Raw genomic sequence first — 15,579 nt, 5'->3', positions numbered from 1 at the left:
GCAATTTAATAAAGAAATTAACTCGTTGAGCTTTTCAATCAATAATTTAAAAATTAAGGCACAAAATAAGTTTTGAACACTTGATTTAAAATATTTGTCAATTAGTACGCGTACTTCCGCGATATGCTAATGCTATTCACATATCATTGTTTTTTTTTTAAAAAAGAAATGAAATTAAAATAATATTTTGATGTTTAAAACTCGTATGAATATAATAATGGTACAAAGCATCATGAACTATAATATAAGTTTGCATTTTTAAAACGGCTTTGTCATAAAATACTTATAGAAAAATAAGGTAATTCAATTATAATATCTTCGAATAACAATATTCGAACTAAAATAGAAAAAAATATAGAGATTTTAATAATTACCGGTACTTTCGCATTATGAATATGATACTCAAATGTTTAGCTTTAATATTTTATACTGAAATTAAACGTTAGCATTCCGTAATCTAATACTTACGTAATTATAATATAAAATGCGAAAAAAATGAACAATAATATAAGAATGAATTTTTAATTAAGACTATATTTAAAAATATTAATAAATTTAAGAGGTAACTTGCATATTTTAAATCTATTTATTAATAACAATCTTCAATCTAAGGTAAAAATAAAAGAATATTTCTATTTTAACAATTACGCGTACTTCCGCATATGCTAATGTTATTCACATATCTTTTCTCCATTTATTTTACAGTGAAATAAAAACTTAATATTATGGAATTTAAAACTCACATAATTATAATAAAGACAAAATATTTTGAACGACAGAATAAATTTGATTTTTTAAATACAAATACATTTAAAAACATTTAATAAAAAATTATTAATTGTTTATCTGCCTTTAAATTACAATCCTCAAACTTAAATGATAAGAAAACGGAACATTTCTATTTTAGTAAGACGGAGATTATTTAGTTGGATACGCGCATGTTCGCGACATACTATATTTCTATAACAGCGATAGTTTTTATGTATATATTTACATCAAGACCCTATTTAATAAATTTATGCATTTATTTTCCATCTATGGACACATTATAGTTGAATTCGGTCAGATTTAACTGAAATTAAAGTCTTATAAATTGCGTTTAACTTTCAATATGTCTAATGATTTATTATGCTACGTTAAATAATCTTTGTTAAATTATAAGGTCTTACATATTTAGATTCAAGATTACTTAAATACGTTCCTTTGTTACTTGAAAATTGAGTAGAACTTTTTAATGTTTTAAACTTAAATAGAATTACAAGGGATTTTTTTTTATTTCTAGTAACTTTTAATGTAATAATTTATTTTCGTATTTTTTTACTATTTTCAACTCATGTTTAATGTGTAATTATTTTCAATAAAAGGTTGGTATTTAAATTGTATGAGTTATTAAAATACTACCGATTAAGTCTAGATACCCTATGAAAGCGTTTAATTCATTTGTTTCACATAAAATGGTAAAATTTTAGTTGAAAACGTCTATAAAATAAATAAATAAATAAATAACTTGTACACTTACAGGTGGTACGAAAATTTAGAAGGAAAAAAATGAAACAAGCATCGAATATTTTTTCCTGATAATTACTACAATGTTATTGAATTATTACATTTTGGAATTAATAATAGATCACTTGTGTTCAAAAGTTGTATCTATTTTTGACTAGTTGCTTCGAAAATCGATATCAATAAAGTTTAACCCCATGAATCACTTCATAATTCCAAACAAAGTTGAAATGTTTGTGAATCTGGCCACGATCCAAGCATTTCTAATCTGGCGACAATTGAAGCCAGTTATTTGGCGAAACGATGGGTGATCGCTTCACTTCCACTTTAAAATGGTGACTCCTTCACCTGACATGTGGTATTCTCATTTTCTTCTTCTTGGCGCCCTTCTTGTTGGAATTGTAAGGATCGTCGTCTGCAGGGTTCTTGGTGATTTTGCAGTCTATGAGGAAAGAAGCGAGCAGGGGGAGTCGCCATTTTCCTTTTACTTTTGGTTTGGGGATGCCAAAGATAAGCAGCTTGTAGAAACCTATCCTTGGAGGAGTGATCGTAAAGGAGATGCGGGTATCGGAGTCCTCTCTGTTGATGATCCCTCTGGTATCCATCTCCTTGCCACTCGCATCAAACAACTACAGAAATAAAAATTCATTTTATAACAATATGCATGTAGTTTTAGCTTTTTTATAGCTGAAAATTATTTCGAAATTTCCTTTGCATTGCCCACCTGGAGAATGACCTTTTGTCATACAGGCATCAGAAGGGCAGATTTATTGGCCATTCTTTCAGGGGTACCAAATTAGGTGGGCCAACGTTGTTCCCACAGTAAGGACAAATGGTACAAAAAATGAAAGAATATCCATGCCTTTCCCTTGATTCGAAACTAGAACCTTTCTGATGCAAGACCAGTTCCCTAACTCCTACACAAACCGGTCGGCATGATTGCGAAATTAAACATTCTCACTTTTAAAAAAAAATTTATACTCGATTTTCACAAAATGACGAAACTAATTCCTGAATAGTCTCCGAGCGAACATTTAGTCAAAGTGATGAAGTAATATTTCTAATGCAAGACCAGTTCCCTAACTCCTACATAAACCGGTCGGTATGATTGCGAAATTAAACATTCTCACTTTTAAATAAAAATTTATACTAAATTTTCACAAAATGACGAAACTATTTCCTGGGATGCGCTCCGAGCGAAGATTCAGTTTAAGTGATGAAGTAATACAAACTTCTTCATTTCATCACTTCTTCAATGAAACTATACTATCTATTGTCACTTCTTCGATAAATAACTATCGTCACTTTTTAAGGAAGCGAATTTCGTCAAAGTAAAGAGATGGTTAGTATTTCGCCAATCTAGTTTCGTCAAATTAAGAATTATTTTCGTAATGAGAGAGAGATGAGGTCTAGAATTGAGAAAATATTTTTGTCATATTAGAGAGTTCGCGTTTCGTTACAAATCACGTGATTTCGTAATGAAATAATTAATTCTCATAATTAATGAAATACATCTCAAGAACTGCTGAATCGTCAAAAAGGAGAGTTTTATTCTTGAGAGTACAGAAAATACATTAAATATTTTTCAGCTATTTAAAATCAACTCAACTTAGCAAGTCACGCATGACTATCCTCTTTCTGTTAGCCCAAGTATTGTCCTTCAGCAGTAAACTGCTCCGGTTTTTAACCCAAGTAAAATATAGCAAATAAAAACTAATAGTAAGTAAAATATAGCAAATAAAATACAGCAAATAAAATAGCGGCAGTTTAGTCAAAAAATTTTCAAGAATGAATGAGCTATTTATAAGCATAGATATTGACAGTATACAAAAAATATGTTAGCGATAGCTCTAACTTGCATTTAATATTGTTTTTTTAATTCGGAGGGATTTCTCATTAAAGCGTAAAGGGATTCTCGCGGAAATTTACAGAAATTGTCAGAAAAGCAAAGTACTCTCTGTATACTGTCTTCTACAGTAAATTGTGAAAAACTGTGTCCTCTAAAAGCCGAATTTTTAAGAAACGCAAACAATGTAATAAAATTTAAAAAAAGGATTAATTTGAAGTGTAAAATGGTTAGAGTTCTAGCAAAATTGAATGGTAGAAAATATCAACATTCTCCAAATTTTCGAACAATTGTATTATATCAAGGTTAAAATAAAGTGCCTTGTTATCGTATTAAATGTAAAGTTAATTCTTTTAAAGGTTTTTTTAAAAGTATATCTTCTCGCGCAAATAGAATTTTTCAATAGCAATTCTTGTCGTTTCAATTTTGGGGGAGATTTAGCACAATTTACCTGTTGCGTAATGAGCATGACTTCTGCTGTTTCGATGGTGAGTTTTCTCTTTCCTCCCCACGTGACGATGACTGGACCAATCTGATTGACAAGTTTCATTTTGAAGTCGAAGAAGGACTGGGCAGGTCCCCAAGGAACGTCGTGAAGTGGGTACGGGTTGACGTGCTTCTTCGCCTTCACGCACTCCAACAAGAAAATGGCTACATTCCTTAGGGTCGTATCTTCGTACATTTGCCACTCAGGTCTTGCGTACACCTAAAACAAAAGTAGTAATACTTTTAAAAAATGCCTTGTATTTATATTATAATTCTCTCTAAATTTACGCTCAATACCTTTAAATGTTTGTTGTTGTTGTTGACGTACGCCTGTTTAGGCAGAGAGGGTGCGATTGTTCTTGTTTTTCCAGTGGCGCCATCTATGGCCAAGAATTCGACTTCTGCTCCACCATACGTCGCACCCGTTTATAGGGCGGACCATTCATCCATAGATCGTAATTTTGACCTGAATCAGAGAACGATCGATCTCCAATCCAGTACCCCCAGAGGTATTGATTTGTTATGGGAACATGGAGAACTTTTGCGACTCGACAGATTTAACGTGCATCAGTCACTTTATTACATGGGGAGTCTTCGGCCGGCGGGGACCTTTAAATGTTTACGTAACCATAATATATTAAACCATCTGACAATGACTAACTCGTAATTAGTAAATGTCTTCTGAAAAAAGTTTAATTAAGATATTAAAATTGATGAATATGAATAAAAGAATTATCGAGAATATAAAACTGTTTTCTCCATCTGCTTTCTATAACTGTATTAAATCAAGTTGGTTAGGCTAAGGATTTATGCTAGGATTATGTTATTATATGGACTAGAATCGCGAACTCACAAATTCAGTTCAGAACTTATCCAGAAAATACAAAATAATAGTCTTAAACCATTTCGGGTTTTCCTTTCGTTCGGAAGAAATGAAATATTCGTAACTACACTACTTAATAACAGTTTCAATATATTATGTGAGAAATTTCACAGTAAGTATGTTTTTGCCATAAATAAAAGGAAATAGGTGATAATCTGGAATAGTTAATTTCCGCCAAAAGAATATAAAAATGAAAAGTTCTTACTACCAGTATTTTATCTATTCTGGAAAAGAATCAGTTCTGCAAGTAGTCAATTGAAACTACACCAAATGCAGAATTTCTAATCTCGTTGGCTATCCTGGACAGTTCTGTTGATTGTAAACTCCGAAACATTGCTTTATTTTTAAAAGCAGAATTACAGTATCTTAATGAGGTTGAATAGCTAACATTCTCATTTATTAATATCATGTAATGGGACAGTACAATTTATGAAGCATAAAACTCTTGATATATATTTTAATAATAATATTAATATAATATTTTGTCATCCCTAACCAAAAGGTTAAAAAAAATACTTTATCATTCAGAGTGTTCCACAATCATTGTTCTTTGTATACATCGATATTTTTGGAATCCTTGTTGAAATAAAGGATTAATGTTCAAGTCATGAAAAATATATCCTTTTTGAAACCTAAAGTTCAATTAACTGATTGACGACAGTTCTGTCTGAATACAGGAGTAAACTAAGATTATTCATAAATGATTTAGCAGAAAAACTTTCTGATTCCATCTAGTGAACTGGTTTTCATGTTTTAATACCGCCTTACCCAAAGGTCAGATTTTGAAAACATTTTTATTGCTTAACTTTTATTGTGCGTAATTTCCTTTACGACGAAGATTTTAAAAATGTATATTAAATGTGGTGTATACCACTGTAACCTTAATTTTAGAACTGAGTACAAAGTTATCCTTCCTTGAAATAGTACCTTGAAATAGTACATTCCTTCCGTGGGCGGAGCGATGGCAAATGATCCGAGAAGTCGATCTTCCTTCAGTTGGCAGAAGACGTAGTTGTTGAGAGCCCCGTTTTCCCTGTCTTCGACCGAATACAGTTTGTACTTGTACCTTGTAGGCTTGTGGGCTGTCAATTTCAGTTCCGTCTGGACACGGAATACAACAGGATTCTGAGGACGGGATCGTATCCTGAGATTGTAATCGAAAAAGAATGGAGTGACTTTTGGCAAGGCATTGAACTCGTCCAGTTTAAGTGGCTTGTCAAGAAGCTGCCATCTGCAATACAATTTAGTTTTTTTTTTAATCAATATAAAGCTTATCATTCACTGTACATCAATTTTACAAGAAATATACCCTCTTATCTAATCGAAGTTATTCTTAGTGAAGATAAGAATAAAAACATTCAATGTAAATTATTTCGAGGTGGAGACGTGTACGCATATATCCGATTTAAGAGAAATGAACTTTATTAGATAATCGGAGTTGTACTTTGAAGACCGGCATAACATCATTAAATATAAATTTAATTTTTTAATAAAATATGTAGGCAACTGTCTGTTTTGTGAAAAACATAATTTTTTAAAGTTAATTCTTGGGAAGATAGGAATAGAAACTTTCAATGTAAATTGAATTGATTGAGGTGACGTGTAGGCAAAAACCTATTTTATGAAAAATAGACTTTATTAGATTATCGAAGTTATTCCTAGACAGATTTAAAAATATTAAATATAAATTGGATTGTGGGATGAAAAGTATATAGACAGTAATAATAATCTTTCTTTTTACACCATGAATAAACTTGTTTTGATAGTTTTAACAAAAAGAGAAAGTATATATATTTTTTTAACAAATAATAACTTTACCTCATGTAATCACTTTATCCCACCTAACCCTATTTAAACAAATAAACCGTTATGGGTGAGTATGGGTCAAGAGATTTTATTTACGCTTTTTACTCTGTTAAAACTTTTACTCTAAAATTACGGTAAAATACCCTGCAGAAGGTCTGCCTATCCTATTGTCGGTAAAGTTTACGGTATAAAGAACATTTTTACATTTACGGTTTCGAAATTTTTTACAACTAGTATGGTTTCAAAACCGTAAAAAGAAATTTAGCTGGACATTGGAGCTAGGTTTGGGCATTGAAATTTGCCTTTGGTTGAGTTGTGTTTTATCAAATGCACCGTGGAGTGAGATTCATTTAGTTTATGTGGTTGTTTTATCTATCGTAAGAGATGAGAAATACTAGACTTTTTTGTTAAGCAGTTCTATGGTGCTGCCATCTATTCGTAAATAAAAGCATCGCATTCTAATAATCCAGGATCAAAAATTGGGGAGTGCTGGACAATGGAAACTCTTCCTGTGTCGAAGAGAAATATTGTGGCGTCAATGCTGGCCCTCAAAAACTCGTTCTATCGGTCATAAGATTGACAGATTAGCCCTCTCCGCTATAAGATGTATCTAGCTGCAAGGAACTAAGTGGTTTCATTAGGTGGGCCTACTTGCAGCTATAAAATTCTGATTGTTTAACCGTATTACGTGAAGGCAGTCAATGAGCTGTTTTTCTCACAGTTAACTTAATACTATCTTATTTATGGTTATTTTACTGCGTTGTTTGATAAAATCAATATAATAATTTTTTATTTAAAAAAAATTTTCTGAGAGCTTCCTAACAGCACACAATGTTAAAGCCAATCGCCATACTATGTTTATTTTCGACTGAAATGTAATGTTGGAATTTTACGAAAACAAGTTAAGAGTTTTGTTAAATTACCTGGAGTAGTTGTTTTCCATTTCACTGTAGGGGAAATGGGTCCAGATCAAGACTTCTGGATCAGTAAGAAAGAAATGCTCATTTAATTTGCGTTGGAATTTACCTGTGTGGTCGGTATACCCTGAAAACATATTTATTATTAAATGTGGTTAGTAAAAGAGTTATCTAATTTAAAAAATTAAAGTTAACAATTATATGAGAAAAAATGAAACATTAAAAATTCTTAAATGGTTTAGGAAAATTTAAATAAAATATTAAGCTTGGAAATTAATCTGAAGTATTTAGATCATATTTTCGCTATTTCATGCATTTTTTTTTTGGTATCATGACTTTTATACAAAAACAGAAAAAGATTAAAAACAGAAAGACAAGGAAAAGGAAAAAAATTAGTGAGACCGAAATGGCGAAATCGAACCGGCGAGACTAAAATGTTCTGTTTCGAAATTTTAGAACACGCGTCAAAAATCAGCTCAAAATAATATGCACAATACAACAGGAGTCATCTTTTAAAATTGCTTGCGAAAAATTGCGATTTAAAATTGAAAAATAGAAAATCACTCTCAAACTCAAACAAATTATTATTGAGAAAGAAAGAAATAAAATGTATAAAAAACCTGTTTGCATGCCAACCTTCCTTAATAATGATTATTTAAGTTTCGATTACATTTCCCTTTTTTAATCATTTAAATATTAATTTGCACCCACTATTGAACATATTTTTTAGTTCAATTTTAATCTTATAAGCTTTTTATCGGAAGTCTTTGAGTTTTGTAAGAACTATTTATAGACTCTAACTTTTCAGATCAGTAAAATTCTATTACATAAACATAAATTTAATTTTAATTTCACCAAATTGTTTTTACTAAACATTTCTATAATTAAAGTTACTGTGATTTTCTTCTTTCAAATAAAGATTATTTTTAAAAAAACTAATTACGCTAAGAAGAAATCTAATCATTTTGTTTCAAAATAATTAATACTGCATTACATATAAGGTAAAAAATGGACTATCGTTTAATATTAATAAGCTTTATTATTTATTAACTGAACGAAGGAGAAAATTTGTTTTTTTAAGGTCTAGGTCGCAGAATACCATGGCAAATGATGTTCAGTAATTGAAGTTGAAATTGCTGATGCGAAAAAAACCGTAATTGTTTCAGCAAGAGATTGCAGACACGTGATAGAGTTTTTGGAATCAATTCAACCGTTTTGCGCCATCCTAAAATATTAACCGTCATTTTCTTCGCCAACTGTTGTGCTTTTTCATTCTATTTCACAGATAGGAGTTTTTTTATGGCATATAAATTATTCTTTTCAAATACATAACAAGCAATCGTATCAGCTTTTGTGTGCAATGGTTAAAGGTAAATTGCAATTGCCGTATTGGATTAATAAAATCTCTTATGTTGCTTCTGGTTTTAAACTGTTTTTAAAAAAATACATAAGTTTATCTAAAATATTAATCATATAAAGCTAATCTGTAAACTACAAGCTATATTTTTATTTTTTGTTTAAATTGAAATATTATATGCTTCAAAATTTTTCAAACTCATGAAGACTTTCTATTTTCTGATAAGCATAAGTTTTTGAGACTTAATAAACATTCATTCTAAATTTTATAAAAACAATTCATTTTATACATTTTCAACTTTGATTAAAAAAGTGATGGCATAAGCTATACTTTAGAAATAAATACATACGGATTTATTAGTAAGAAGCCTTTTTAAATAAATACAACATAAAACTTCTCTCTGTAATAACTTTATAAAAATTTTCGTGTCCTTTATTATATTTATTTATCTAAGTTACTTTTTCAAAGCCTTATACTACATAGTTTTTGGCCCCTTTTGTACATTTTCATTAAATTTTTCCACTATAATTGAATCATTTTTCTAATACAGCAAATTATAGTGTAAGGGATAGTAGATGGTATAAATAACACTGTAAAAAATAACTGGTGGCAGACTATTTTGCAAACAGTGTATATACAATAAAAGAAATACGAAACTTTTTCCAAAATTATTTTTCAATCAAAATTATTCAGATTTTCAGGTTTATGTTACATTTATGTATCTGATATTCATCCTCTTTCTAGCGGTCCATCCAATGCAGAGCCATAACCTCTTTAAAAAATTTGGCCCATTCTTTTAGCTTGGTCCCATTTTTCTTGCAATTGACAATTTGAAGTAATTTCTAGTTGCTTTATCATTCTTTTTCTAGGTCTCCCTCTGGACCTTAACCCTAATAATTTAAAACATTTTATCGAATACATATTAGATATTTTTTGGATGTTTACTTATTGTTTTTTTCTTCTTATTTTATCAGTTCGCCATTTAGTTTTTATTATTGGTTTTCCATTTTTATAATCGAGTTTATTCTTATATAATGCGTCCAAATTAATGGATTCTTTTAATTCTTATAATTGTTATGACGTCTGGTTCCTTATACTTACTATAAATTTCTTGATTTATTCTGATTTCCACAGAGTCCATTTTCGCTGATCGGACAAAATTTTTTTAAATTTAACTCATGTTTGTGATCATTAAGGACAAAAATTCTATTATGCATATTTTTATATTTATAATTTGTTTATGCTTTTAATAGATGTGTCCACCACATGTGATGCGATTTTTTTTGAAAAATCTAACTTTATAATTAAATGTAATATAAAAAATGGAGTGTCTTGGGATTTGTAAATCTAGGGTAATTTAACAGTCGTACAAATTAGCCTTTGTCTGTTTTTGAATCTTCTGTCTCACAGTTCAGTATTGATTGAATCTCTCTCGAGTTTTAATTTTGTCAGACCGAAAATAAAAGTATAAATTGCATTACTATCGTACTTAACTTTAACACCATTGACAGCGATGGCACAGGGGATAGAGCTTCCAATGAGACGAACCGGGTTTGAATCCCAGTCGATACGAATTCCGCATCCGGCTTGCACCGACCACATTGCTGACGTGAAATATCCTCAGTGGTAGACGGATCATGGGTTAAAGTCCTCTTGCCGTCAGGCTAACCGTGGGAGGTTTTCGTGAACTTCCTCTCCATGTAACGCAAATGCGGGTTAGCTCCATCAAAAAGACTTCTTCTGGATTCCTTTTCTTCTGGATTGGGTTCAAAATTACAAGGCTACGGAGTAGAACATTAGTAGTCGTACACCCATAAAATTGGGTCGGTTGTTCAACGACGGTTGTAAAATTAGAAAAAAAACCTTTTGAAAGTAAGGCACACAACGTTTTCCATTTTAGGTCAGTCAAAAAATAAAACTATTTACTCTTTTTTAATCTACTTAAAAATCATAGTTCTAAACTTTTTACTACTTTTTTTATATTAAAATGCCCTATTATACGAAATTGAAACTAAAATTATTAATTATATCTTTTAATAATATATTTAGGCAATTACTGAATAATTATAATACAGAACTATTTGATGAGTCAAGGGAAACCGCGTAGCGTGTCAAAAACCACTAAAGCGAGAACGAACACCACTGCAGTCACCGTAAATGATTAATCGATACCTCATGGTTTTCGATTTTTTTTTCTTATTTTCATTTTGTTGCCAATACGAGTTATCAAATCTGCGACTAGAGTGTGTCCTCGTATTTCGCAGTTGCATGGATTATTCCGTTGACAGTTATAAAATATTCAGGCTGTGATTCACTAAGTGACCCATTTTACGTTTCAAATACGATTTGTTCCAAATAAATTAAGGTATTTCTGATTAGAGGTCAAGGTCAGAATTTTTTTTATTACAATTTGTCGACGCATTCAGAAAATAACTGGTTAAAAATTGATTTGAATTAATTTATATATTCATTTGTTTTTAAAAACAAATATACAACGTAGCAGAAATTTTGAAAATGAATAATATTTTTGCTATATTCACGTATTTTTGCTTACATTTCATATTTTAGCTGGAATTTGAAAAAAATCCTCCTCCCTCCCCCTCAAAAAACAAGTGGAGTTTTATATAACTGCAAATTTTAAAATTTATACGATAAATATTTTTGAGAGATTTTATGCCTTTATTTATCACTCTTAGTTCGAAGCATTTGTTTCAACCACCCCGGTAGGAAAAATCTAAAAATAAATTTGAAAACCCTGAAAATTATGCCTTATTTGTATACAAATCTAACAAAATTTTAAATATTGCTAATGATTTTAATAAATTTTCTCGGCTATAAAACTACCACTATGAAAAATCTTTAGCAAACAACGTAAAAGTTAACAGCATAATGTATAAATAGTACACTTTTTAATACCTTTGAAAATGCCTAAACATGGTTTAGAAAATTTACCCTTGAATTTTATGAACGTAAACTAAAATATTTATATGCCAACATTAGAATAAGTACACCACCCAGCCATGGCCAATCATTTCGTGGCTCTATCTTTTAACTGCCATACTAAAAATGTCATGTAATTTTGACCCTGGTCAGTCGACGTATACAGCGCTAGAGCTGGTACCCGTCTCTCCTAACCTCTAAACCACAACCAATGGAGGTTTTCGTATTTTTCCCAGCTCTTCAACCAGTAGTGTGGCCAACGCCTTAACCGACTACGCCAACAGAGCAGTATTATTAAAATATGCATTTAGACTCGACGTACCTGTACCCCAGGTTACATCTATGAGACGCCATGCTCCAAAAATAAAAACAGCGTTCCAAGCGTGAGTAATGTCTTCACCAGGATGGAATTGATGACCAGGTCTATAATCGAATCCTTTCGCAAATCCATGTACTCGCTTTACTCGTATGTTTGCTAATCTAAAAATTAAAATGTTAATTAATTTTGTAGGTTTACTTACATTTAGCGCATAACAGATAAAAAAAATTAGCATGTTGATTAACCTTTTGCTAACGGCTGGCATAACATGAATAACATTTTTGCTATACGACTGGTATAACGGTGGTAGTATAATGTGGACCACATGTGATGGTGCAACATGGTGCACACTAAGCAAAGGATTAAAAACCTAAGAAATAAGAATGATAGAACTCCGCAGGCAACAATCAGGTATGTTTTGAGTCACTCCAGAAAACCAAACAAAGATTTTATGTGTTTTTGAGGTGGTAAGGTTGGCTTGATGCTTATTTTAAGTTGTCTTCGAAAAAACCTTACAAAATCAACCTACCAAGGTGTGTAAACAAGATGTATGAAGATGTTTTATTCATTTTTGAGGTTGATGAAAATCTACTTTTGAGTAATTACCTTAGGAACGTTGTTATTTTTAGGTGTACAGTCAGCAAAAAAAAAAAGATATCACCCTGAATAACTTTTGTTCTAATGATCGGATTTTCACGATCTAAGTGTCAATCTTAATGGTTCCCGGGGGTGACCTCAAATATGCTAATTAATTAGTGCTAACTATTAATTAAGTTACGAAATCAGACACAAAAACGTACTTTCTCTGAATAAACATGTATTTTTTTTTACATATTTGGATTCCTGACCTTCAAAATAGGGGGGGTAGACAAAATTTCGAAAAAAATGAGTTGTAAATTAGGTGGCAATAAGGATTTATATATCTGGCGATGGTTTAAAAATATGCCAAATTACCTCGCCATAGAAGGGGAAAAAATTTATAACAACCATAAAGAAACTGAATGAATGACAAGATGGGAAAAGATAGTGCTTCTCGTTGCTAAGCAACCAAAAGAATTTTTCGCGTTGCTTTCTGGGCTTTTTATTTTTTTTTATTTTTTATTTTTTTTAATCTCCTTTAAAAAGGAAATTTAAATAAATTAATAAATTATTTTTGATTCTCCAAGATTAAGGAATCTTTGAATTTTTATCTGACATTATTTATTTTTTTAATGCTGTTTTAATGTAATTTGTATGACAGTTTTGAATTAAAACCAAATTTTCATAAGTTATCATAAATTTATGAAGAGTTGTAGGGTTAAATGCTTTTGCCCCTCACTTCGAGTTTCTTAGGAAAGGAAGAAAAAAAAAGCGATCAAGCAAAGGTGAACCTGAAAAAAGATAGCTAATCTGATGCATAATCGCAAAATTTTATAGAAATCACGGTATTTATTTTCGATAAAATTGTAAAACTTAATAAATGTTATATGGCATTTTAAAAGCATTTTGATATATATATATATATATATATATATATATATATATATATATATATATATATATATATATATATATATATATATATATATATATATATATATATATATATATATATATATATCATAATACATAAAAACAAAAAAAAACACGAAGAAAATTACGAAAAATAATAAGTTTTATTTATTGCGCATAAGCTGCAAGTAAATAGAACTCATAAAATAAGTAAATAAGTTCAAAATGTAGAAAAAACTTGGGAAAAATTACAGAACAATAAAAAAGGGGGGAAGAAAAATAATAATAAAAAATAAAACTGCAAGAAACCGGAAAAAAAAATTCCGAAAAAAGGAAAAAAATTTCTAAAAATATCCGGAAAATAAAAGATATAATCTTTTCATCAGCTTACACGATTATATCAGCAAAAAAATAGCACTTTCTATTATTGTATCAATATAGACAAAGTAAAATATATCAATGCAATAGTTTGAGAAGCACTCAAAAAAATTTTACAAAAAAATTACAAATGTAATGGAACACAATAAGTAAAAATATCAAGCGAAATCAGAAAATTAAGTATAAAGAAGAAACAGAATAAAACATGAAACGAAATCTATAAAGCGAGCTGCGAATTCAAATGAACTTATTACATGAACGTGAAATTTTTAAAGAATGATTTAAATTATTATCGAAAAAGATAGCCACATTACAAAATATGAAACCAAAAGCGGAAATTGAGCTAAAAGCTTAAATAGAGGGGTTTTGTATTAAAGTGCGTTCTTACTGCAGTGTTGTAGTGCGTTTGATTTGTTAGTTACCAAGGATGGGCCCGAAAATGGATGTGAGCAAGGAAATATTTATTATACTGGATAATTTAAAGAAGTTAACAATTAATAAATTTAAAAAATTAATATTTATTTAAGAGAAAAAAATAGAAAGGAGAAAGAAACATGAATTGCCTGTTTCGCACATAATTTTAGCCACAGATTTGCCCGACATGGATTTGCGCGGGAAAAAATTATATAAATTAACAAAGAAATATTTTGGTAAATATATCTACAATAATATACGATTAACTCAATGATATTATATAACAAATTTTATTACTTTAGTTAGGAATCTATTGTTTTTAATCAAATTTCGAACGGGTTTTTCGATTTGTTTTTTGGATAAATAAAGTTTCATATTAATGTTCCCAATCATGCTTGGTATTTATTTATCGACCCACTGAAGGGATGAAAGGCTGAGTCAGCCTTGCCCGGCCCGAGGAACGACATCGCGAAGCGCTACCGCTCAGCCACCGGGCGAAGTTTTAAGATGATTAAAAATGTTGACTACGCATTCGTATTAATAATTATAAAATATATATTCAAGAAATTGATAAATATATTATTCCAAATCTATGCATACGTATGTATATTATTGAAATTGTATCAGTTATAGAAAAAGAAAATCAAAAATTAAAAAATAATCACATTAAGTAAGCACAATCTGGTGCATAATCATATTCTATCAGATGCACGCCTTTATAAAACTAGACATTCGTTGAATAAAGTGTTTTTTATTCAAAATGTTTTATTCATAATTTCTTTACTGAATTACAAATAAATTATTAAATAACTAAAAAGAAACATCGTATTTTATAGTTTGAAAGAAATAAAAATAAAAAGATTAGCAAACGATTATTAGCGAAAAAAATATGAATGAAATTTTACACTACGCGCGCGAAGTCAAGTTCCTCGCAAGTTTATCACATTTTAATATTAATCGCCCCATTTAATCATTTTTTTATTGTCGCCAAATTATTTTTTTAAAAATAATTAATTTTAATTTTTTTCAGATTCTAATAAATAAAAACAGTTGAAACTTTAGATTTTTCTATTGAAAAATATGTAGATTATTATGGTATAAAAAAATTCATACCTTATAATTCAATATTTTTTCATCCTCACTTTAATTAAATAATAAAAAATAATAAATAAATATTAAAAATTATTTTTTGCATGAAATTATCTTTGGGTAAATGAGTTTTATGAGTGGGTGCAATTT

General features: G+C 29.8%; 1 protein-coding gene across 1 annotated transcript in view; it reads right to left on the bottom strand.

The window, feature by feature from the left end:
* Positions 1 to 1,567: 1,567 nt before the first annotated feature.
* LOC107453715 (kyphoscoliosis peptidase) overlaps positions 1,568 to 15,579 on the bottom strand; it is an 80,305-nt gene continuing 66,293 nt past the window's right edge. Inside the window, exons 6-10 of the mRNA XM_043041874.3 lie at positions 12,061 to 12,218; positions 7,448 to 7,568; positions 5,646 to 5,949; positions 3,801 to 4,055; positions 1,568 to 2,132 (exon numbers count right to left, since the gene is read on the bottom strand). Coding sequence (XP_042897808.2) covers positions 1,848 to 2,132; positions 3,801 to 4,055; positions 5,646 to 5,949; positions 7,448 to 7,568; positions 12,061 to 12,218 — 1,123 coding nt within the window. The 3' untranslated portion in view covers positions 1,568 to 1,847. The remainder of the gene's footprint in view (positions 2,133 to 3,800; positions 4,056 to 5,645; positions 5,950 to 7,447; positions 7,569 to 12,060; positions 12,219 to 15,579) is intronic.

This window comes from Parasteatoda tepidariorum, chromosome 4 (genome assembly GCF_982258835.1).
Source record: "Parasteatoda tepidariorum strain Cologne lab strain chromosome 4, Ptep-v5.0, whole genome shotgun sequence".
In the NCBI taxonomy this organism is placed as follows: domain Eukaryota; kingdom Metazoa; phylum Arthropoda; class Arachnida; order Araneae; family Theridiidae; genus Parasteatoda; species Parasteatoda tepidariorum.
The sequence above is the reverse complement of the archived record's forward strand: the minus strand, read 5'-3'. Positions and strand labels throughout refer to the sequence as shown.